At 36.5% G+C, this 26,902-nt stretch overlaps 2 protein-coding genes across 2 annotated transcripts; one reads left to right on the forward strand and one right to left on the reverse strand.

Moving 5' to 3' along the window:
• Positions 1 to 49: 49 nt before the first annotated feature.
• rab23 (RAB23, member RAS oncogene family) lies at positions 50 to 14,180 on the forward strand. The gene is made up of 7 exons (XM_041252093.1): positions 50 to 483; positions 3,323 to 3,566; positions 7,266 to 7,351; positions 8,881 to 9,037; positions 9,416 to 9,498; positions 9,606 to 9,698; positions 13,850 to 14,180. The coding sequence occupies exons 2-7, from the start codon at positions 3,412 to 3,414 to the stop codon at positions 13,987 to 13,989; spliced, it is 714 nt and encodes a 237-aa protein (XP_041108027.1). The 5' UTR covers positions 50 to 483; positions 3,323 to 3,411; the 3' UTR covers positions 13,990 to 14,180.
• Positions 14,181 to 18,540: 4,360 nt separating this feature from the next.
• bag2 (BCL2 associated athanogene 2) lies at positions 18,541 to 25,952 on the reverse strand. Its single transcript, XM_041252094.1, has 3 exons — positions 25,649 to 25,952; positions 20,157 to 20,266; positions 18,541 to 19,675 (listed from the first exon to the last, which is right to left on the reverse strand). The coding sequence occupies exons 1-3, from the start codon at positions 25,771 to 25,773 to the stop codon at positions 19,278 to 19,280; spliced, it is 633 nt and encodes a 210-aa protein (XP_041108028.1). The 5' UTR covers positions 25,774 to 25,952; the 3' UTR covers positions 18,541 to 19,277.
• Positions 25,953 to 26,902: the final 950 nt, after the last annotated feature.

The raw sequence follows: 26,902 nt of genomic DNA on the forward strand, positions 1-26,902 counted from the left end.
TGAAGTCACTTCCTTTATGTCCTGTTTGCCGCCGGAAACTCGTAGAGTTTATAGCAACGGCGAGAGATTGAGACGGGCTGATGGAAGTGAAGTCAGGGAACGCAGATACATTTGAAGCTGGTCTGCGTAACTGGGAAGAACGACGCAACGCATTGTTTATAGACATTTGCACTTCATGTTTTTAGTTTATCATTGTAAAACGGTGTTGTAGTTTTCTCAGTGATGCAGTTTTAATTATAAGTTGTATATTATTAATCACATCTGCCAGCACTACAGCACACGTAGGGAGAGGCAAGTGTCCTCTCAGGCCGCTTGAAGAGACAGACCGTAGAAAACAGCCTGTTAATTTATCAGACTATTTGAGGGATTTTGAGAAGAACTGGATTAATATCTTAGTTTGTTTTAAACAAGTGAGTTGGGACAGGGAACTGGAAAACGTTCAGATGTCACAGCTGCCATAGACATGTTAACATCTGGATGCAGGTAAGTACCCTAAATTTTGTGGACACACCAGTGGGTATATTTGTTTGTTTTTTTCTTAAAAACCGGAAGTGCTGTCCACGGTGTTCAGAATGGATGGACGGGGACTGACTGACTGACAACATTTAGTTAAGATGACTGCGAGTAAGTTACTGTATAAATCCTCATGCTGCAATCTCCGTGCTAATCAAACTAGTGCATGCTTGTTATACATTTAACATTTTAATTCTTGTGCGCTCACCTTGGAATATTTCTCCAGCATTCCCCGCAATCTACGAAATGCTTTATTTTATATATATATATATATATATATATATATATATATATATATATATATATATATATATATAGTAAAATGAATGAACAAACCCACTCCATGTTATTGTCTGAAGTAATTTTTTTTTTTCTGCGTTTTAATTCGCCCGTTTCTTTAAGTTGTGAGTGTAGGAAGTTATTACATTATGTAATCTTGGGCACTTGTGTTGTAGTTTAGACAGCCCATTCCCAAGTTCAAAAGTTCCTCCTGTGAGATCTTTCCTGGCTTTATAAAATCTGTTAGGTGTGTCAGCCTGGTAGTGACATCAGATATTTTGCATATAAACATATGTGTCTTAAAATATAAATGAATAAATGTATGGCTCTAAATACAATTTCGATTGACTTGTATTTAATTATATGTTTAAAATGATCATCCCTTCCATGTAATTGTATAAGCTAAATTCCCTGCAGCTTTTGAAGGCAGAGTGTCCAGCACTTAATGCCATTGGTTTCCTCATTCTGGAATTGGTGGTGTTGCTCTGGCTGCTATAGAAAACTATACAATGTGCAGTGTTTTTCATTGTTGTTGAGGTGATGTGATGGTATTTAGTGCTTCAGGTCTTGGTCAAAGGGGGCTTGGCAATTTTATTATGGTCAAAGAGCAGCTAATGTATCATAATTGTTAGGCCTAAAAATTAAAACTATCTGAAGTATAACTTTTAAGAAATGGTATGTTGCAATATCTGTCAATAAACAGCATGTAATGACTTGGTTAAAACTTTAAAAATGCTTGGATGTAAAAGATTATTTTTAGAAAAGATTGAAACACTGCAACCTTTCAATGCAAATATCCTGAAGATGAAGATTGTTCTGCAGTTGCAATTATGCTGGTTGTAGTTAAAAGGGTTTCTAGCTCATGAGAAATGTCATCTTGATTAGTCTACAGGGAAGGGATGTCATGCTATCCTGTTGTTGGACTGTAGTGTAAGACCAGATAATCCTGAAACAATGGGCTACAGTATTCTGTATAGCTGCTCAGGTATTGTATTATGTTACCATTCACAGAAGAAGCCTATACAGTACTGTGCATACAAGAAGGAGATTGTGAATCCTTTTGCAACTCTGCCTCCATCTCTGTAGACTCCTGTCAATCTGTATTCATGTCAGGGCTGTTTAAAAAATAGCTCAGTGTTCTTTTGAACAGTGTAAGAGTAAAGGTTACTGTGCAAGCCTGTTGTTCAGGCACTAGTGTTAAACAACACTCCAAGGAAAAAAACAGTACACTATTCAAGGTTTTCCTAGGGCCCACTCACACTTTGTTCATTTGGATATTTGTCTGTCACTTCGCAGTGAATGCACGCATCCACATGGTCACAAGCATTAATACCCTATATCGTTCTGAACAAGGTATTTAGGGGAGCTCCCTAATAAAGTTGAATCTCAAAACAATAGTTGTGTGAATATAGTAATTGTTACAGCTGTGCATAATGGTATTTAAAATAGGATTTGTTTATTCAACTTTTTACATATCCGTCCTTACTCTGGTCCCACCGCAGTGGGATACGTGATGGGTTACTGTAATTCTATAGGGTGATGCAAAACATTTGTGTTTTTATTTTACACAATGTTGCATTAGTACTTGGATAATGGCTGGCTGGTGATTTACAGTACCTCTTACTCTGTACACTGCACTTGGAAAAGTGATCTGGATTCTGTCTGAAGTCACTCATCTCTTCATCACTATGGTGTATTGTCAGTAGTTCCTGTGTTAAACTTTCACGCTCCATCTCTCTGCCCAAGTTTTTTTTTTTTTAAACAAGCTGTCTTTCAAACATTCTTCTGTGAGTAAATGTTAACATTTTCATATACTGCCCCAAGATTTTGATATTCCTTTTATAACAAAACAAAAATAAATACTTTAATTAAATATCTTTTTAATTCTTACTTTATGAAATACTTATTACTTTTTTTTTTTTTTTTTTTTTTGCCAGTGTGGGTCTAAAAATAATGTGTTCACTAGGAAAGAATCTACATTAGTCAGAATTTACTGTTCCCCTAGTCTTGTTTAGTCATGGCAGAATCCATCCCCCCCTTTCCTGACTAAGCACCATGACTTTCCTTATGTTCTCATATGGTTTCTACATATGTTGTATACCTTTTGAAGACTGTGGATATGTGGTAGTGTCTGACTTCTGCTAAAACCAAATGTACTGGTTCTATACAGTACACATGTGCCAAGCTTTTTAGACATTCACCTTTTAAATGAAGAGGTTAGACAAATAAACTGTTACAGAACTTGCAAGAAGTGTTTGTTTCATATAGAAGTCCTTATATTAACCTCCTTAGTTTTCTTTTAAGCTAATGTTTCCTTTTTTTGTTAGTAGCTCTCTTCCTTTCGCTATCTCTCTTGCTATCCATCTAATATATATATATATATATATATATATATATATATATATATATATATATATATATAATGTTTACAATCATTCTTCATTCTGTTGCTCCTAGTGAGTACTTTCTGATTTCAAAAGAAACCTGCTTTATTAAATTAAGGTGAGTAACTATTTTGTGTTTTTTACAGGTAGTGTTAAAGTACTTCCCACAAACATCAAGTGAAGAAACCCAACCTTGCCAAGGCCTGCCTGTGAGAGAAACTTGAAGCTTTCAGTCATGTTGGAGGAGGATATGGAGGTGGCCATCAAGGTGGTGGTTGTAGGGAACGGAGCTGTTGGGAAATCTAGTATGATACAGCGCTATTGTAAGGGCATTTTCACAAAAGATTACAAGAAGACTATTGGAGTGGATTTTCTTGAAAGGCAAATTCTGTAAGTAAATTAATTCTGACAAGGTTTATGCTTACAAAATGTAGTTGAAATACCTGTGATACAAAATGTATTTTTATATATGTGTGTGTGTGTGTGTGTGTCTATATAATGTCTTCATCTGGACAATGTGGGAAAGCTATAAAAAAAAGGCCAACAAGATGATCGGATATGTAGTGATTTTATTTTAGTTTAAATCAAGGGAAGTAATGTTACAACTTTACAATGCATTAGTAAAACCTCATCTAGAATATTGTTTATTTCTGGTCACCTTGCTACAAAAAGGATATTGCTGCTCTAGAAAGAGTGCAAAGAAGAGCGACTAGAATTATTCCGGGTTTAAAAGGCATGTCATCTGCAGACAGGCTAAAAAAAAAAAAAAATCTATTTAGTCTTGAACATAGACTACTTTTTACACCTGAAAAAAGAAGGACCAGAGGTCACAAATGGAGATCAGATAAAAGGGGCATTCACTCGCTTGTGCAAATGCCAGACAAACAACCATCACTTTACACTGAGTTTTGAAATCTGACACAAACAGTAAAGGTTCAATTTTTCCTCTGAAATAGTCAAATTAAAACTGGATAAAAGTGTTGGAGATGACATTTAATTTGAGACAAGTCTAGCTTAAACTGGAAAAGGTTTGTACTTGCAGAAGCCAGGTTTATACTACAGCCTCAGATACAAGTACGTAAATAGCGAGATCTATAAAGTCTGTGTCATTTATTGGGTATACAGAAATCACAATACCATTAGTTCTGACACTTATCAAACAATCAGTTTTTTAAATTAGCTACTAACAACCAAACAAGTAAAATGGGCCGAATGGCCTCCTCTCATTTGTAAACGTTAATATATATATATATATATATATATATATATAATATATATATATATATATATATATATATATATATGAATGTGTATATGTGTGTACATTGTACAGATGAGGAAGCTCTAGAGAGTTTGCTGTGAAAGTCGGGGTTGGGAGAGGATGATCTGTTGCTTTTAAGCTGTGATTTACATGAAAAAACTGACATAGAAAAATGTTCAGTATTTCCTTCAAGTACACGTATTAATTAAAAAAATTGATAGTTTGATAAGTGTCAAAACTAATGGTATTGTGATTTCTGTATACCCAATAAAGGACACAGACTTTATAGATCTCGCTATTTACGTACTTGTATCTGAGGCTGTAGTATAAACCTGGCTTCTGCAAGTACAAACCTTTTCCAGTTTAAGCTAGACTTGTCTCAAATTAAATGTCATCTCCAACACTTTTGTCCAGTTTTAATTTGACTATTTCAGAGTAAAAATTGAACCTTTACTATGTTTGTGTCAGATATCGGAACTCAGTGTAAAATGATGGCTGTTTGTCTGGCAATTTATTTTTAAACACTGAACCATCTGCCAGCAACTACAGTAAGCATCCACATATGGTTTTAATTATGGCTGTGTTCGTGTATTGATGATTTTAGTCTTTTGATTTTTTTTTTAACCTTTGTGGCTAGCTCAGATACCCAGTTATTCTCTTTTGATATAGCAGTCTTCCAGACATTTATCCTATATTTTTGTGTCTGGCTTTAGTGTGTCACCTTTAACCCCGTATTTATCAAGGACTTGCTCTTTCTGTTTATTAGGCAGTAAAACTCTTAAGTTTTAGCAATTACTTTTCCAAGTAGCCTTCCTATATCCATGGTTTTCATACTCAAGACTGGTGATTCCTGTGGATAAGCACAGTATTCTTTCCCAAAAGACCCTGGCAAAGCAAAGTTCAGTTTATTTAGATAAACGCCAGTGTTAAGTTCTTGGGCTTATGTAGAATGTAACACTTAGTATCTTGGCATCAACTCTGTCATACATTTATAATATTCATTCCCTAGGCCTGCAATAGCAAAATATACCCTCGGATAACAAAAGGGAATGATTGTAAGGAGAACAAAATGTCACATTTCTGCTGATCAGGTGGGGGTCCACACTTGAGATACCTAATGTCGTAGGGTGTAGCAATTTATGAACGTATACAATGTACTGTAAATTTGTGTCTGACATGTTGTTCGAACACAAACTGAGAACTGCATTACAACAGATTAAATTGGCTTTCTCTGCCATGATTATTGCCGACTGCACAAGTAGAACAATTAGTGCTGTAGCCAAAAATAACTTCAGTTCAGAAAAGAAACTATAAACTATTCAAAAATCCAGTTTTAAAATTTTACTAAATGCTGCACGTAGCAACAGTTCATCTTGAGTATGGAAAAATAAGTTATCCGATATCATAGCCAAAAGATGTTGTACCATATGCACACAGCATTGAAACGCTATTATCGAAGGAAAGTCAGATTCCATCGGGAAACGCCACAGAAAACTAGAAAAATGAAAGCAATAGCGTCAGCAAGCTTCATATAAACGTACCTATATAAACAACACGTTAGTTTCACTTTCTTATAGAGCTGAATTGCAGGCCATTCCAAGCTAGTAACTATTTGCTGATTAAAGTAAAAACAGATGTGAAGGTTATCTGATGTCCCAAGCATCAAAATCTGCATAAAAATATTTCTGTACAGTAGTTTCAGAATCCAAAATAAACCTGCTGGGATTACTGCAGTCGGGCCTCCCAAACATATACACTGAGCCCAGACATCTGCTGTTGTCTTTGAATAAACAAAGCCACTGTTAGGGCGGAGGGTGTTCACATATTTATCATAGTTTCATAACTACATAAACTAAATCTTGGTTTTCCTTCCAACTTTTCCTAATGGTTTTTACTCCCCAGAATACTCGCACATTTTGCAGTTTAACACATCGCTGCTCTGCTCTTACTTTGTATTAACACACTGTATCTCTATTCCCTGCCCTGTTGCATAAATCATCCAGTGACTTTTTTTTTACTCATTTACATGGTGAGAAAGCAAACTGAATTTTAGTTGACAATAATACAGTAGGAGGACACACACATCAAGATAGTTCTGTTAAAAATAGCTGGCTTTCAGGAGAGAATTTTCTTTTGGATGATTGAAGTAGTGTACTACACCCTGTACTGGAGGCACAAATTGTTCAGCAGTGTTTTTTAAAGCTTTTACAGTGGATGTAACAAAGGTATCACACACACTATACTGTATATATGACTGGGAATGAGTCTAAAACAGCATTCAGTCTACGTTCAATGGCGAATAGAAGGTATTTCAAAGCAGACTTTAGAACACATTATTTAGCAACACTCCATCTAGTGGTAGAATTGCTAAGTTACATATTCAGTCATGCATATGCATAAATTGAGGTACGGCACTTATTGTCACAGTGAGAGACTAAACAAGAGAATTAATACATTTAAATGAAGTACATTATACAACAAAACTTTGATTTGGAAATTCAATGCCTGTATAAAGGACATTCTCCGTGATCATGCATTGATTTGGTTTATTAATGTATAAATGAATACAATACATACTTTTTTTTAATCAAACTTGAGAATATTTACAAGCCCTTTTAAATGCACAAATATGCAAAAAGGCTGCATTAGGTGTAGACCATGCTTCAAGCCCTCTGAAGCATGGTAATTAGAATGCACTAGTTAATCAGATATCCACATCAGATTCTGCAAACTAAATGAGCACAGGTGGACAAATTGGATCCAACACAATTCAAGCTGGTCAGTTTTGGTACAACCTTTTATTGGGTATTTCTGCTGTGTGTTTACAGAGTTAACGATGAAGATGTCCGGTTGATGCTGTGGGACACTGCAGGGCAAGAGGAGTTTGATGCAATAACAAAGGCCTATTATAGAGGTAGGTTTGCTTGAGATTCAAAAGCAGCAGTTATATTTAGAAGCACACAGTCTCCAACGCCACTGCTTTTAAGTGATAAATCCGAGTATGTGGGCGGTCAATTTATTGAACTTGTATTGCACTAGAAGTCTACCCAAAGCATTCAATAAAACTTTCAGACTTAAATTACGGATTGGCTTGCAGGAATGGAAAAACTGTTGCTTCAAGGACTTCGTCAATGTATCGCGGAGCAGTAACGTTCCCTTCAGTCTGCACCAAAGGCGTTCTTGTGTTAAAGGAGATTCCTCCCCACATCATCACACTTCTACCAACTGGCTTGAGCAACGCAACAGTCAGCATAACACTCACCAGGATGTCTCCACACACATTGACATCCATCAGGTCTGGCAATGGCAAAACTGCATTCATTGTTGAATAAAACACTCCACCACTCTGCCGCCACCTCAGATGTTCTCGGATGGTGATTTAGTCTCTCAGCTGTCAACATGTTACCCCTGAACAGCCTCCGATGCGCTGGTTATGTCTACCTGGAATTTCTTTTGCTGTAGCCACTGCAGTCTGAAAACAATTACGCAGATGGATCAGTTGGATGTGTCAGTCCTGGGCCAGTGTGGTGACCCTCTGCCTTCCAGGAAGTGGCCTGTCCCTCACTGTTTCTCTGGACTAGTCTGCTGATTGTTGAAACAGAACATCTCATTCTCCTGGCAACTTCTCTCACAGCCAGTCCTCCTTCAGTCATGCCGATAGCAGCCAGCCAGACGATCTTCATTACTCAAGCACGACATGGTCGTATTATTCGCTGTTCTTGCGTTAATTAAAATCATCTCTTTTCGAATAGCTATTTCATACAGATTCTTAATCAACTCAAATACCAAACACTGAGCACCTGCTGTTTTTATGAAATCACATGACTTGTTATTCCAAGAAACAATACTACTCAAACAACTAACAAACCAATCTGCTCACTATTTAAAATGTAAATATTATGGATGTGCCCAATGAGCTATTAATGTAAAACTTAATGTAAGACTATTGCGTTTTCATTGTGTGTTTCGCCATTTGAGCATTGACAAATTTTGTCCAAAGTTAGGAATGAAAGATCGGACAATTCAGATTAATTCAGACTGTTTATATTTCTTTACTCGAAGACTGCAGAAGCTGTCTATTCGTTTGTGTTTCGTTCCCTGCTTGTTTGATATTTTATATTTTGCAATTTGATCAAAATACTTTGCTCAAACACTGAAATAACCTTTCATTTCGTTCTTTGATAATTAATCGATGCTCAAATCGCAAAACAATTATTTTTGTCATTGACCGAATCTTGACTTTGAAGGTAATATATGTATGTATCTTTTTTAAACTTGATTCAACAGGGGTCATATAAAATGTTGTGGTTTTTTTGCTAAAGCGAGTTGTAAAATCTTTTAGATGCTGCCATGACAAGTTCTAATTTGCTAAAATTGTTACTATTGATGTGAGTGTTTGGTTTGCAGTCCATCTGAATTAAGGTTGTGTTTTCTATATCTAAGGTGCACAGGCCTGCGTTCTAGTGTTCTCTACTACTGACAGGGATTCCTTTGAAGCGATCCCCAGCTGGAGAGAAAAGGTGGAAGCTGAAGTAGGAGACATCCCAACAGTTCTAGTGCAGAATAAAATTGATCTGCTAGATAACTCCGTAATAAAAAAGTAAGACAAGTCAAATAGGACTTCCTTTACTGCAATAAAAAAATGCCCAAATATTCAAATTTTGTAAGCAAGGAATTGAAAACTAGCCCTTGTTCAAGTAATAAACTGCATGAGAACTTGGATTATATTACTGTTCTAATCTAATTTTTAAAAACAGGAGTTCATTAAAAACCTTACATTTCTTCCTAGGTGTTTTTTTTTTTTTTTTTTTTTTTTTTTTTAAAGATTATGTTTCCATGTAGGAGTTTTGCGTTCTGTTGAAAGTTTAGCAGTTGTTAATGGCTTAAATGGTACAGTATTCCCTTGTTTTTGCCTAATTTTTTTTTTTTGTATTACATTTTCTTTTATGTGCACCATTTCTTCAAAACCAATTTGCAGCGAGGAAGCAGAGGGTTTAGCAAAGAAGCTAAAATTAAGATTTTATCGTGCTTCCGTAAAAGAGGACCTAAATGTAAATGAAGGTAAGCCAGGTCAAGTATGGAATAAAATGATAGGGGAAAATCTGGATTTCTTTTTCATTCAAAACCTGATTAATAACTGCAGTACTTTTTCTTCTTTCTTATTCTAGTGTTTAAGTATCTAGCTGATAAGTACCTTCTGAGGCTCAAGCAACAAACAGCAGAGGAGCCAGAACTAATTCATACAGCCAGCAATAAAATTGGTAAGAACCTTTCTTCCACAAGGAATCTTGCATAAGTCCCTACACATTATTATTGATGTAAAAAAAAATCCTACATAGATAACGAACGCTCATTAATTTATTTAATACTAGAGCAACCAACAAATCCTGCCTACCTAAACCCCTTTCACATTGGCTCTCCTTCCCGGCTCTCAATCCCGCATAGTCTGCAGCCTGGGTCGACATGCATGGTCCCAGTCACGCCTGCATGAAGGTTTCACGCCCACAAGGGATGAAGAAACATTTGCTCTAATCAACATTTGGGCTGACTATTCAATCCAGGGAAGCTTGGATGGAAACGTCCGTAATAAGCTGCTCTAGGGCATTTGTTGGCGCATTGTGTACTTGCTTCTGCCACCCAGGTGGACCCTGCTTCTTCAAAAAGCAGTGTGAAATTGCGTAGCCAACCCGCATGCCAGTGAAAGGGGCATTTTGACCCCTACTGTGTTTTTCTGTATAGTTGCCCGTGGTGTGATTTTTAAAACACCATTATTATTTCTGACAATATAATAGTCTATAATATTGACATTGCCTCTTCTGAAAATCTGTTATTTTAGGACAAAAGAAGACTGTAGTAGTACTATTTTATTTTTTTATTCAAAACAATTTACCAAATCATTGTGTATTTTATTCTTTCATTCAACTATAACTGTCATTGGGAATGTAATACAAACATGAAGTCAAAACAAGACTTAAAAACCCAAGAATGATTTATTACTGAAGAGATAGACGCAGTATGGCTCTTCATTCAGGTTGCTTTTCTTGCTTATGAACCTTTTCATATGAACCACAGATGGGTTTCTTGCACTGAATGCATGTGTTGATTTGAATAACAGAATTGTAGAAATTCTGAGAGAATCACTATAGGAAATATCAGCATCATTTAAATCACTTTTTTGTAAACTTGTGTTGCATTAAGACTTTTTGATCTTTTCATTTATCACTTAGTCACTGAAAAAAATAGCTGCATTCAAACAAAAATGCCATTTTCAAATACCATTCAAAGTTAAGAATACTACGATGGGTCAAATGACCCCTTGGTCCTTTTTAGATAGGTGTGTGTGTTGCTTCCAGAAAATATAGACAGTAATTTGTGTAGCCTCATGTAAGACTATAAATTGAAGAAAAATGTACCGGTTCAGGAGGATTTAAGTTTTGTGGATTTCATGAATGTGTGCTTGTAAACCTACCTGTATTTCCCGATATTCAAATGTTGTACATGTCAAACACAGTTAACACTAGACCCGTCATGCCGGTCAATTAGACCGGTTTAGGGTTTGACATCTAATAACTCATTAGTGAATTAGTGCATTAGTGAATCCCATGTGCATGTCCCTTCTTGACTTTTCCTGGGCTTGCACTTGTAAACACTCGGTGTGGCACAGTTGCTTTGCCTGAAGTGCAGTGGAGTGCAACGGTCCATGCAAGGCTGTTCACAGTGCCTACCAGGGTTGTTTTTTTTTTTCTTCAGTTCCCTGGCTGAATTGATAAAGGTGAAGAAGTTGTCTGTCGTCACATTTCTTCCCTTTCCCAAGTACGTCTCCATCAGGCGAAGTACAACGCTGTCAGCCAGTCTGACCAGCTGGACGCATTTCCTCCTTTCCCAGTTATGGGAAACCGTTCACCAGGTATTTGGAATCCACATCCACTGCCAGCCAAAACTCGATTCCAAAATTATCAGGTTTGTTGGCGATGTACTGGGTGAAGTGACAGCGTGCTTTTTTCGGAAACTGCTGCTCATCCATGGCAATGTTCGATCCGGGTTTGTAGTACGCAATGCTGTTTCTGATGAAGCCATTCCAAGTCTCAGATACCAGGGCAAATTTATCAGTGTCAAGGCAGGCTGCTCTCGTTGCTCTCAAATCAAAGTGGAGGAAGCATTTCATGAAAGCGATTCCTTGACATTGTCTCCCTAAAAGGGAATACCCCGCTGTTGTGACCAGTAGCTCTCCACAAACTGGCTTTTGCCCCCATACGCGCAACATACATACAGGATTGCTGTAAGGTAGTGCTGGGACAAATATCAGATATTTTTGACATGTATTCAGATAGAAAAATGAAATGTTCATATTCACTAGAAATGACAAAAGTACATTGCACTTATTTACCAGCTTATCAGAATTTCCACAACAATTTCAAAAAATGGCAAATGAAAAAGAGCTCTGTGTGATATGTGAGATTTAATATATATATATATATATATATATATATATATATATATATATATATATATATATATATATATAAAAAAAACACAGAATCAACACAGCAGCTCTTCAGCCTCTATTAAAGTTTGTGATTTATATGTGGAATGTAATAAACGAGAACCAAAACGGTGAGTTTTTTCCCCCATCATTTTATAACGGCATTTCCACGTTTTTGTTTTATTTGAAGTGTTTAAAGTTACATTTGTTTGTTTGCTTGTTCAGCTACAAAAAGGCACAAGTAAACATCATGTTATTACTTTATGAAAACGCATCTGTGGCCACTGTTTAGAAATGGCAATGGCAAGGAATAAAAAAAAAAAAAAAGAAAATGCGTTGTCAACTTTATGTACTGTATTTTGGGAATAAACAACACGTTTAAATTGAACTGGTATTTGGCATCCTTTGTTTTGTAGTTAATTCACTGGGATAAAGTAATTCCTATAAAATGTATTCTTTACTCCTGGGATATTTTTCTATTTTAACATTTACATAAGGTTTTGCTGTAAAACAGGCACACACACAGGGGCCACAGCCACGGCCCCTGCTGCTATGCTGTCTCTGCCTGTGTTGAGAGCAATATAATGGCTTTTATTACTTTTTGAAAAAAAAGCAAATATTTAAATTGAGCAAATAACTGAACATGAAAATCTCATGTTCGTCCCAGCACTACAATAAGTCCTTCCAATTCCTCCAAAGACAGTCCAGGAATCATCATTTTGGACCCGGTGTGCCTCTGCAACCATACAGCATTGAATTTGCAGTAGCATTTGCATATCGATCAACAGCCGGAGTGCACTCAGTTGGGTATAGATATTACGTTTAGCAAGTGGTGTTGGACTGGATGGTTCAGTCAGAATATTGGAAGACACGCTGCAGAAAAGAGCCTCTGCACCGGGATTTATAGTTTCCCCATATAGTCCAGTTTTTCCCAATCCCCAGAATGCCGCTTTGGAAAGGCGATGTAGCTGGTGGTGTTGTCATTGGTACTGGTGGTGCTGCTGCAGCAGGTGTCACAGGCACCGCATATGATTCCCCAGTTCTAGAGCCTCTGCCACGACCTATAACTCTGCGCCTGTTTGGCCCCGTTTCAGGTATGCCTGTTGGAAATTCTGTCGCACTGTCCAAACTTTCATTGTCGGAACTGCACATTTCATAAACCCAGGAATGGTCGCTGTCCTTGTCATCGATATTCCCTGTATCTGAGTCATCTGCTGCCACATCTAGGAGCATTTTGATCGCCTGCTGCCTTGTCGTTATTCTTTTGTGTGCCATTTCAGTTGTCTGATTACTCTCCATCACTGTAAGTGTATAAATGAATTACAGTGCCATACACAGCAGCGGAATAGACATGATGGTGTCAGAGTCTTACCTGCAGGGTTTTCATACAGGCTACAGGCAGTACAATAAGAGCCAACATACCAGAAGTAGATTATTTCGGTTTTAGTTTTGTATGTACATATACCTGTTTACGCATTAGTTTCTTCAAAGTGTTTGTTTTATTATAGTTCATTTTTTGTAGTTCTGCTTTATTTGCTAATAATGAAATAAAGTATTTTGTTTATTTTGCAATTTAAATAGTGCTTCTGCTATTGAAATGTTTAATATGATCTTGAATAAAACTGGTGAGTTATGTCCAATAGTCTTTAATTTTAATATCGAAGCTGTTTAGAAATGTACCGGTCTAATTGACCGGCACGGTGGTTCTAGTTGGTAAGATATTCCGGCTGTTGTAGTGTTTTCATAGCATTAAGGGTTTCTTTTTTTTTTTTTTTTTTTTTTTCAAAACCTTTCTGAAAACAAATACCAAAAATAATTTCCGAGTTACACAACTATCAAGAAACCACTTGTGTGCAATAGTAACACCCACACAAAGATTATTTTGGTAAATGAATGATCCAATATCAAAACCCCTTTCTTTTCTAACAGGAGTTTTTAATACAGCTGGTGGAGGTCAATCTGGTCAGAATTCTAGCAATCATAATGGTGGAGAAGTCATCAATCTTCGACCAAATAAACAGAGGACCAAGAAAAACAAAAGCCCATTTGGCAGTTGCAGCATTCCCTAGAAGATGCTTCTCAGTTCTACCCCTTTTTAGGATTGTGCAGTTGTTCAAACCATCAATGGATAGAGTCTCCAAGCTGCTTTGTGGGTGAACAGATTTTTAGATTGGACAAAATGACTTTGTTGCACATTTTATTGCTGCAGAACTTCACTAGCTTTAAGTGTACCCCCCCCCCCCCCCCCCCCCCCCCCACCATTCCCCAGGTGCTGCTTGCTGAAAGAAGCTATTTCTCCATTGTCTCTTGTAAGTGAACAACACGAAAGCCTTTCGTCATTTTATATATATATTTAATGATCAACATTCCATGCTGTTGCTGAATATAAAATATACAAGCACTAACAAATAACAATATATATTTATATATAACTATTCAAAGATATAACTTCTGACAACTGAATGGCACAATAGTCCCTTTCATTTTAAGTCTTAAGGTAAATTACACACACATTTTAGATGCATACCACTACATACAAAATTAAATAAAATACCATTTGTGCATTTTACTGGATCTACAATATATCTGTTTGATAGAGGTATGCATTAAGATAGTTTTTGGTTTGGAACATTCCTTTAATGAAGTTGTTTAAATGTTTTGATATTCCATGGATAGACATTACCATATACAATTTTACAGTTAACATTAAGAAGATCAAATGCTATTGGTATGTGTTTTGAAATTTTTTACATGTACTGTGCTAAATGAATATAGGTTAATATATGAAAGTATAGTTTTGGAAATTACATGGTGCCAAATCATTTTAACAATTATTGCCTTCCTTTTAACCAGAATGTTTAAACTGTGTGTACTTTTCTGCTAACATTTCCAATTTACTTGTAGATAGATCTCAAAGATGTTTTAGGAGTCTGACATGCAATTTGCCTATTTTTGTTCATTGGTTGGAATTGCACCAGAAAGCTAACAATCCCAAGGTTGTGTTTATTCAGCTGTAATACCAGATGTAAGACAAGTTGTGCACTTGCATCTGAAATTCAGTAATGGTGGTTAGGTTAAAAGTACATAGTAACATAATCTTGTATAGTTCTAATGTGTTTGTTTTTTGTTTCTGCAATTATTATTTGTGTCCTTTTTTTTTCTTTTCTTAAACACTAATAACTGGATATGTCATGTACTTTCCATGAGGTACAGTGCTTAACAACATTGGAATTTGGATTCAAGTATTAAAAAAACACCCTGAAATAGACTCTGAGCTGCGTGAAGTCCAACAATATCATGTGTGTGTTTGTTTTTTTTCCATTTCATTCAAAAGTAGTATTAAACCTTCAGGTAGCAGAATCGCCGGGAATTGTTTCTCCTCATCATGCTCCCAATCAGGCAGGCACCGAGTGGGCTCAGGCAGACACCTGTAGAGCTCCAGAGGCCGCCGGTAGATTGCTAATATCTGCTCTTGAGTTCCTGGGTGTAAAAGAGGACACCCACTGACCTTTGGTTTTCTTATGTGGGGCAATTGCTGCAGTGAGGGGGGGGGGGGGGGGGGGGGTAGGATAATTGGACATTCTAAATGGGAAGAAAATTTGGGGCAAAATTAATTGGGCACTAGAAATTTTAAATAAATAAATAAATAAAATGTGTAAAAGGTGTTTATTTAGAGGCAAAATTCGAACTAGGTTATTATGGGTAGTACACTTCTACCTGCCTTATCTAAATTGAGATTATTTTTATCTTGCACTTTGTTGGTGCACTGCCAGTTGCTTTGGAATAAGAAGCTTATTACAAACTGGTGACTGTTGTGAGTAACTGCTGTTTACTCTAGTGTAGATCCATTATAGCCTGTTCTCAAAACCAGAGATTGTAACAGTAGGCACTAGAGAATGGAAGCTCCAGCTTCTTACAGAGACTAACCTCCAACAGACTCTACAGAAACTAAATACTAATTGGAACCATAACTAAAACAAAGTTGAAGAATTGTAATAATGGATGGGGTTTGGCAGTTGGCACATGTCAGGTTTTGTATTAATAACCTAGCTGCGCATCTACAAACCTTAAAAAACAAATATCTAAATATTTTCTATTATTGGTTATGTTGGAGACCTAATGTTCTGGGTGGCAAAGGAGTTTTAGACAGTGTAGTAATTGTATTCATTGAGTGTTAAGGCAGAGATGACTGTATACATAGAGTACATCTAGAAATGATAAACTGGAGCTTAATGTATATAAATACTGTATAAAAATGATTGTGATGTCTATTTATTATGACTTACTGCATGATCTACCTTAAAGTTGGACTTGGTTGTCTTGTTTTTAAGTCTGTGGTCTGCCTAGTAAAATCTTAATGACCTGGCATCAATCACATTACAGCTTTCTTCCAGCTTTATTTGAAATGTATTGTTTTATAATGCGGCTTGAAAATTGCGACAAAATAAATTCAAGTTTAATGTTGCCTTGTTGAACTGCTAATCATAGACCCACCATAATGCACTGTGTGCTAGCAAAGACCTGGATGTGACATGCTAATTTTACTAATTCGTCAGTTCAAGCTCGTACCAGTTTTGATAAACATACACATCATGAACTTTGACAAAAGCATTTTATTTTCCTAAAAAGGAAATGCTAATGTTTGATTTTATGTAGATGTTTCATATATTAATGTATTTTTTTTCCTTAAAAACTAAATAAATAAATAAAAGTGCTTGGTTATTTTTAGGAACGTTATTGATCATTTGAAGACGAATGCAAGTTTGGATGGTTTTATTTTGTTACTTGGTATTCTTTTACTTTACTTTCTGTCTTTTAAACTGCAGCTATGTATCCAGCTTTGGGATGTGCCATGATAAATCACATCAGCCTTATTCTATTTTCTGTATGATGGTTGTGAAGTAATTAATAAATGATAAAACGGGTCTGAATACTTTGTTTCCAATTACATTTGAGGTGGCTTATTTTCAAAGAATTTTTTTTTTTTTTTTTTTTTAAAGAAGTAAAAGCATCCTGCATTGTAGGTATCTCTTGTTGTTTTTTTTTTTTTTTTTTTCCCCCCAATATAAACAATTTCTCTTATTCACTTATCCTGGGTCATTAAATGAGTAATAAAACTGAGCATATTTGCAAAATATCTCTGCAGCAGTTACATTCTGTCCATCACTGCTTCCTGTGTTAGTTGCTAAACTAATTATCTGTTGTTGCAGGAAATGTAAAGTAATGTGATTTCTAATAAACATTACAGGGTGTCCTGTATGGGTTCCTATCTGAGGAAGTGTACTGACTGGTATCCATTTATATTATGGTGCTGCTAAAGAACGGTGATAAAGACAGTTGCATAAGTAGCATAACTATTTTTATCACAGTTTTATAATTTAGTAGTTGCAGCAGTATAAGGATGTTACTCCATAACTAACAGGTAACCAGAGCTGTTTTGTTATGGCGGGATGCAATGGGAATTTCAAGCACTTCTCTAAGGCATAAATGCATTTACTCAGAGCCCCACCTGTGCACACAGAGACCAGTTTTTCCTCCATACATCCCCTAATCCTAAAACGTCAAACAGGGTCACAATTCTGTTCACAATATTCTGGGCTGACTGCTTTTCATCTAGTTAAATTACACCTACTGTGTTTTTGTTATGTCTTCTGATCCATCAAAAAGATCGGTGGATTTCAGTTTTTCTTGCAATGCAGAATTAATTGCATCTGCAATGATAATAATCTGTGCACCCTCTATATCACTGTGATACATACTTCCAACTTTTCCACTCAGCCACTTGAAAAGTACATCGTCTTCATATTTGCGAATAGGACGTGCATGTTTGGCTTCATGAAATTTACACCCCATTTCTGTCCGCTGAGGGTTAGTTTCCAGCCACGGGACTTCATTAAGCCATGTTTCAGAAAATGCTTGTTTTCTTTGAACCTGATTCAGTTTGAACTTTCTTTGAAGGAGGAGGAGGAGGAACATCAAAGAAATCACACAATTTATGTTTGTTTTTTGGGGTTTTTTTGACATTTTGATTTGAGGCACAAACCTAAAATCAGAGAAAAACTAATTATATTAACTGGTATCTGGTAGTTCTGCTGTAATAATGTAAAAGGCAACGGCTGTTTTACTTGGCTAACTAAAATAGTGGCACATTTAAGTAGGCCTAAATAAATCACAACAGACTATTATCAGGGAAGGATACACACCTACAGCAAAAAAAAAAAAAATGACACCTCATGGTGGTATGCCTTTGTGTCTCGTAAGCAACATGGAAGTGGATTATTTTTTTTATTTTAGCGTAATTGTGTACCAGTTATGTTAACCCCTGTATGTAAGGGCTATTTTGTTATCGAGGGATGAAATAGGCATTTCAAGCAGTTCTGTAAGGCATAAATATACAAAAACATACACCAAAAACCTTTAAAGTGATTTATTTACTTGTTATATTGACAAGTTATGTTAATTTGTTTTGAAACTTGAATTGTTAATCACTGTGAAGTGATGCAAGTTTATAATAGATCTACTCAATTTTTATATTATATATTATATATATATATATATATTATATATATATATATAATATATATATATATATATATATTATATTCATAAGTTATCCCTGGACCTGTAGAAATTGAACCAAACTCAAATCTTGATTATCTTATTTAGAAATTGTCCTAAATTCAATATTTTTAAATAAAGGTGTTAAATTTAATGTATTGTTTCAATTTTTTTTATTATTGTCTTCACACAAATACCATATAACCAAGTGATCCTTAGCAAATTTGGAGTAGTATAAAATAATTCACTTGAGAATATTAAACAAAATGATACCTTAAGTGCAATTCATTGTTACTTTTTGCTAAACAGTCCTAATGCTAGGGATGTTAGTAAGATTGGAACTGAGACTTCATAAACTTTCTACGCTCCTATCGTATCAAGCCTGAATCTTAATTTAACCCTAAACAATTCACACTCTATACCTTCACCCTAACCCATACATTATTTGCAGTTAATCAAATGTTAAGTACAAAGATCCTCACATCCCACATTAATATTTTGGACACAGTGAAGACGGTTTTGTAGGCATGTAAATATTTTCTAGTGGAATGTGTATGACCTTGTCATACAGTAATCCTATCCTTCAATTTCAAGAGCTACGTCAACCCCTTAAGGACCAGGTTTATCATCAGCAATTCTGCCTTTCCAGTATAAAAATGTATTTTGGAAGTTTAATCACCTCAAAACAAAGAGTTTATGAGGTCCCATGTGCACCTCTTAGTACAATTGTCATTGGTCCTTAAGGGGTTATTGGTAGACTTGCAGATTTAGATAAAGTCATATACCACTGGTGATTGCACTACGGAAGGCTCTTGTTCTCTTTTTGGCCATTTATCTTCTTCTGATCCATGATTCTTATGGTTTTCCCTGAATTGTCCACATTTCTGATGAGGGTTTCTAGCCTCCTCTTGATTTTTTTCTGGTCCTCCAAAGCACAGCTGATCACTAAGCTCTGGAACTTCTGATCAATTGGGACAGGGGGTGCCTCGGTGACACAGGCAGCAAGGAGGGATAGCAAGCGTTTCCTGCCCCCTTCCAGGTCATCTAGAATTTCCCCAGCTATCTCGTCAACAATAGAGGTGGCCTTGCTGAGAGCATCCTGCTGCTGTGGGTTGCGAATTGTTTCCACTGAAACCTCAACAGTCAGGGTCCTGCCTAGAAGACGACTGGCTGTTAAACTAAGCTCCTCTCTTTCACCTAAAAAAGGAAATACATGGTTAATCTTAACTCTGACACTGAGTAACACCGAAAGCTTAACACCTAGATCGCTGGTTAGTATCTTTGTATGAAGCTGATGCTATCCATGAATTCTGTGTATACATTTAAACTTAATAGGTTTTAAAAGATCATTGATTTGGTTTTGCCTGGAGTTGTCTGGGGCCTAAGCTTTCAACAGTTGCCTGATATCTTCAAGATTCTATTTAGCATTCCATTCTTTTAAGCTTACTGGTTCAGTGATCCTTTAACCTAGGCCCATCAATTCTGCTCCAAATCCACCACAGTTGTTTTGTAAAGTGCACTGTAATACAGTAAGCACCCAATTGATGTCCAGTGTACTGGGTACAATGTATCAGTTTTCTGTTATACCAGCCACCACATTAACTCAATTAGTAAACCTGAACATTGTACAACTTCACTCTAAAGCTTATGAAAGACAACAGTTTATAAAAGTGGTTACCATCACTGATGCTGCGCATCTCCTGGCTGCTCTGTATGGAGTTAATCATCTCCAGCAGGCTCTCTTTTTCCTGTTCCAAAGCAGACGCTGCCTCTCGCAAAGAGTCAACTCTGTTGGAACAAAAATAATTAATTTAAATTACTATGATTTTTATTTTTTTTTACAGATTTCTATTTGAGTCCTGCAGGATTCGGATACATTTTCTGCAGGATTCATTGCAGTCCTGCAGGACACTGATGTGCAGGTTTTAACTTCATCCATAATTTTAAAAACAGCAGGACAGGTTGTTACAAAAAGGTCATTAAAATGTGATCAAAATAAGAGATGGGCCTGTATTTTTAGCATGTAGTTAAAAACTTGGGAACATTTCAATTTATATACACACTTTACATGATGCTAAATCACTGTAACATATATTTGGGCACAATGATTAACAACACAGAGTTTGAATGCAACTGAATGTTTTATTAACAAAATAAAAAGGACTGATGCCTGATATAGTGTCCATATTAGGACATCTTCGTACATCAGGCAAAAAGGAGTTATGTGCTCCCTCCTCCCTCCTCTAAAATTACCTCCTCTGAACCTCTCTCCTCCCTCCTCTGAAACTCCCTCCTCTGAATCTCCATCCTCCCTCCTCTGAAACTCCCTCCTCTGAACCTCTCTCCTCCCTCCCCTGAAACTCCCTCCTCTGAAACTCTCTCCTCTAAAACTCCCTCCACCTTCCTCCCTCATCTGAAACTCCCTCCTCCCTATCTCCCTCCTTCCTCTGAATCTCCCTCTTCCCTCCTCTGTAACTCCCTCCTCCCTCCTCTGAATCTCCCTTCTCCATCCTCCCTCCTCTGAAACTCCCTCCTCCATCATTTCTCCTATGAAACTCCCTCCTGAGAACTGAAGCTCTAAGGACTGATTTTTTAGTTAAACACGATATAAAAAAAATTACAAATTCTAATTCAACGTACTAGAAATATACACATAAAATTGGTAGGTTCAATTAGAATGTTCTTGTAATTGTTTTTTGTCGTGTTTAAGTAAAAAATCATGTTTTAGTAAAAATAATCAGTATATATACTGTAGCGCAAGAGTGTGGTGTGTTCTTAGTGGTGGAAATGAAGATGCTACCAGGATATTTCTTTGGCACCAAAAATTCATGTTTAATATTTGCTCTTTCAGAAAAATAGATTTAACTATTTTATGATCCCAGCAACAACAACCACATGCAGCTCACTGCTTATTGGTCAGGCTACAGTAGGTGATTTGCATAACTTTTCACCACAAACACAGCACAGCGACTGACTCGAGGACTGACTTAAGGAAGACTGATGCCAGGTATGAATTCCTGACAAGGGAGAGAATGATGTCTGAGGATGTCCTAAAATGGACACCATAACATGGACTAAATTACTGTACTTTGTTTTCAGGGCATTTATGGATACCAACTGTAAATATGATGATATGTTGTAAACTGATTTTTTTTTCTCCAAACTAAACCTTAGTGAAAAAAAATAATAATAATGTATATATATATATATATATATATATATATATATATATATATATATATATATATATATATATATATATATGCGGTACTCCTAGCCGGAACTATGGTCACCTGAAGTTAAGCCTCTCATCATGTGACAGAGTTCACAGCTTAGGTTAAAAAGTCTATTGCTCCGTCATTATAGCAGCTAGGCTGAAAGGGGCGGTATCATTGGAAAGCTTAGAAGCTCAGCAACCCTCCCCCAACCACACCCACACACACACACACACACACACACACACACACACACACACACACACACATTTCATATATAGATTCAGGGTCTAAGCTTCACTTTTTTCGAAGAAAAAAAAATTCGGTAGATACTAAATGTTAATATATATTATATATATATATATATATATAGATATATATATATATATATATATATATATATATAGATATAAGTTCTTAACACAATATTTGTTGAACGAAAGACTTTGTCACGACATTTAGTAACCAGTAAAAAATAACAAAACAAATAAATAATCATTATTGACGCAATTTTGTTTAAAGATCCGGGAAAAGTAAAATGTGATGATATCTGCGGTTCACTTTAGTTTAAAAAAAAAAAAAAAAAAACCCAAAAAAACAGATAATATAATAACGTGACCGGTGACGCACCGTTGGAAGTGAACCAAGACTCAGGAAGATCACATGGGATCCCAAATTTGCTGCTTTTAATTACTTCACTCACTAAAATAAAATAACAGCGAATCCCTGTTTAGGCCGGGGTTCACGCCAAATCATGCTCTCTCTATTTTTTCCCTCACTTTCCTCCAACACTCTCACTCGCTCTCATTCTCTATTCTTCCAACTCACTTTGAGTTCTTTCACTGCTTCACAGATAGGCACTCTCTTTCAGCCTTTAACTCTGACCCTCACAGTCTCACTCTAGTGGAGTCTACACTTGTTCTCCCCCCTCCCTACTTATAGCCTCGGGTTAGGGTTCCCCCCCTGCCCGATCCCGCCCACCACACATACACACACTAACGGCGTGTCCCGAACACACAGAACATTAAAGGAGACATAACAAACAAGACACACAAGACAAACACATCGTCCAGGGCTAGGGGTGCTGGCGGCAGGGGGCAGCAATCCCCTGGCATTACATGGCTTCCATCATTTACAGAGGTTACAATTGAGTTCAATAGCTTTCAGCACCCCCACTTTAAAAATCGTCCCAGTGCCACTAAATACAACAGGAGTATTTCTTAAGGTTCCTCATCACTGTCCCTCATCTTGCTAGAAAGAAAAGTGGGCATGTACTAAAAAGTTGATTGGCATTTGCTGTACAATATATCTGAGCCTTTTTTCATTCTGGTGTGACCACTCCCTAAACAATTTATGGTTATCGTTATCGTTACCATTCCAGGTGTGACTGGGGCTAGGCTATTAATAAGCTTACTATGCCTCGCAGGTGTTCTGCAATTAATTGTGACAACACAGGTAAAAATAAAAAAGGAATATGTCCATTTTCAATTTTCTGTAAGTTTTACAACTCCTCAATTCAGCCTTTTGGGTATGGAGATGTGTAGCATGCACGGGGGAAGGCAGCAGCAGGGCTGGTAGGTGACGTTATCACATACAAAGACATAAGCCCGATATACGCTCCTTTCAAAAGAGCCGTCTCTTTTGTACAGCAGTATCGGCGCTGCGCTTTAGTGCAAGAAGTCCCTGGTTTGTGCCCGCCCTCCGCCTGTGGGGATTGCCTCGCCCTGTGTGATGCGCCTGTCTGCATTAACCAAGATCGCTACACTATATATATATATATATATATATATATATATATATATATATATATATATATATATATATATATATATATATATATATATATATATATATATATATACTGTTTTTAACGCTGTTCTATTAATGGCTTTATTGTCTGACGATAGTAATTAAGGCAATATACACTGTGTCTAATTATTGGCCTACATTCATACCTGTAATATCCATAAATCAAATACAAAGTTTAAGAAATTTACAGATCATAACGCGGAAAATTGTAAATCAACATATTCCTTTTTTTAAAACTGTGTTAACACGATTAAATGCCGCAAATCCCGAGGTATTAGTATGCCTATTAATTGTAGTGATGGAAATAATATTAATATTAATAATGATGATAATAATAAAAATAGACCTAATTAACCCATTATCAAGGAACTGAATTGTCGCCGACCTACATATTCCATCCTTGACAACCAAACCACCACCCCGTCTTGTCTGCTCATGAATATTCATGAGCCGGCAATTCCTGACAGCACTGCGGCGATCAACAGCTCTTGTCAGGCAAATCGAAAGCATCGATCGTAGAAATAATAACGCATATGTATTAAGGAGGGATGTCTCTGAGTAAATCCAGATATATCTTGCTAAGAAATACAATGATTTTCAAAAGAGAAAGCTTGGAATAGGTAATAACAGACTTTACATTATATAGACAGGAGAAAACTTCACCGGAACTCTTTGGATTCCCAGGATGCACCGCTTCGGCTCAGACGGAAGTTGCAATGTTAAATCAGCGGATTTGATCATCTGTGTCTATAAAAGATGTGTCTGAATGAAGCGCTACATAAATTACGAGTTGCGCGCAGCACAACCCTACGAGAACTCCCTGCGAGGGCTACGCTGTGGGAGCCTTTTTTTCTGCAGCTAATATGCTCTTTGTGTCTGGTGATTCTGCCAATGAAGAGCGGTGATGCTCATTAATTTTGTTGTTTGCAACTTGTCTATAATTGAATCCTAATCAGTGAAGCACAATATTTCGACATTTTTAGAAGTATTAATGTTCCGGTAATCACTCGGTTTTTGTTTTGGGAACGGCTGCATTTAACATCAAGTGAATACATTTTTGCCCTTGCGACCCGTCCAGGGTGTAGTCTCGTTTTGCGTCTGCCGGGTTAGGAAAAGAGGTAATGGAAGGATGGACGCATACATTTCTTACTTGCAAATTAAAAACGAATAAAACACAAAAATACAGAAAGTGCAACGCGACAGCAAGTTATACCAAAACCCTTTGGATCATTTTTATCTTGGCTGTTATAGTTTTATCTTGAGGTTAATATTTTTGATATTGTAACAATGTTAAACGATGCACATGCTGAGAAGGTAACGGGATAAACACTTAAGCGCAGACTATTTTGTATTTATCGTAAATTTGCTGAATAGAAAGCAAATACGAGTATTTTCAGAGATTCCCAAATACTGTCTTAATTATGTGTGTCCAAAGACATGTAATGAAAAGTTTAAAGAATTTAGCCTATTGTTTGGTATTCTCTCTTAAACCAGCAGCTTGTCAGTCCCAACCTGTGGTAATACAAATTATATATTAAATCAAGGCAAAGAAAAATGTTAATAAGAATATTCCACCTTTTATTGCAACTGTGGTACCACTGAAAACTCCAGACGGGATCAGTTTTAAAAAAATGTGAACAGACGCCTAACTCAAATATAAAGTGGGTATCTTATGTTGGAAATATGATTTGAAAACCTTTTATTTAAGCGCATTCAATATCTGGAGAGCAACATACGACTGCTACCATTAGTGCTGACGGTCGCACTATTTTTAGCTACTCACAAGACCTAATCTGGACAGTAGTACTGTGAAAAAAAAAAAAAAAAAAACAAAAGCACAAAAAAAAGCGAAAAAACGTTGACAACTGATGTTTTCACGTACAAAACAAATAAAACAAAAGTTTTACCTAATGAAGAGCAAAACCGCAGGTCTGAATTTAAGTAAGCATTATATTTGCAGTATGTTGCTTAAAACAAGTTCATGCATAAAACTTCTACCTGCTAGCCGCTTTGACACAGTATCAGTGTTTCACATTCTACTTCCTGGTAAAACCTCCCGTTATTTTATTTAATTATAGTCCAGCGACATAAGAATGTCAGACCTGCATGACCGTGGTAAAACAATTCTCAAATGTGAAACCTTTACCTGAGTTCCAGCTGATCCAAACTTTCTAATAAGCGTCCTGAACGATCTGCCATTGACATGGATCTACTGAATTTACTGTTCTTGTCGCCTTCATTCATTTTTGCATGGATTTTAGCTTGAGCCATGATTTAAAAATCGTTTGCAAATGTTACTCTAGACACCGGCAACTGTATACTACCGAGCACTTGAACCACAGAGCACTTTCTAGTCGTTTCCCTGATAGGCAACACCCGAGTGTAAACATGTCCAAACATGGGCTGAAACTCCCCCCAATCCCCACCATCCGTCACTAACATACACTTGAAACATATTTCCACTATTCAGCACACACGTGTAGTAATGCTGAGCCTGGGGTTTCTAGTACAATCCATTATAAAAATAGGTCCTCGTTTTAGATGGAGTTTTATTGTATGTGTGAGCAATTTGTGAACAGTTTCAAAAGCATTTTAAGATTTCTTCCATGTGTTTTAAAGATTGTGTTCTTTTGGGTGCCATTTTCCAGGGAGTTTTGTTAATACAAATAACCTTTTCTTGTTAACCAGTGTTATTTTATTGTCCTTTTGGGATTAACTAAAAACCAATTTCAAAAACCCATTTTAAAGACCTTAAATCACAAAGAAATATCTGGAATCACGATGACAAATTGAAACATGCTATATGTAGTATACTTTGTGTAGATGGCCTGTCTGTCACGTACAAACTCATTGCTTATCACATGTATACTGAGCATCAAGAGAAAAGTATCACTTATATTTCAGCACCAAAGACACTTAACACTTGTATTTGTTTAAAACTCACTAAACGTGATCGAAAAATGACAAACATTTTTAGAGCAGGTGCAGTGACTTTTTATTGTGCTGATTAACAACTGACATCACTAAGATGCTGTAAAACAATCTGTCGATCTTGGGCAGGTGTTGTGACTCTTGGTCTCCCAGTTCGTGGTCTGTTATTGACATAATGTCTCTGGTTATACTGTCTTGCCAGGTTTGAAATTGCTGGCCGTGAGCACCCAAAACAACGACCCACAGTACGCTGCTCTGGTCCAGCCTCCAACATGCCGATTGCACAAAGGCGCTGCTCTCTTGACAGATGTGGCTTTTTTTTTTTTTTTTTTTCTGTGATTTTCTTTATTGCTTTTATTCTTTATTGCTTTTATTCAAGCTTGCAGTTCAACAGCTGAAATCACTCCATATCCAGTGTCCAATCAACTGTCTCAGTAAACAGGTGATTAAGTGCATGTGCTTCAGTCAG

The sequence above is a fragment of the Polyodon spathula genome, chromosome 6 (genome assembly GCF_017654505.1).
Source record: "Polyodon spathula isolate WHYD16114869_AA chromosome 6, ASM1765450v1, whole genome shotgun sequence".
In the NCBI taxonomy this organism is placed as follows: domain Eukaryota; kingdom Metazoa; phylum Chordata; class Actinopteri; order Acipenseriformes; family Polyodontidae; genus Polyodon; species Polyodon spathula.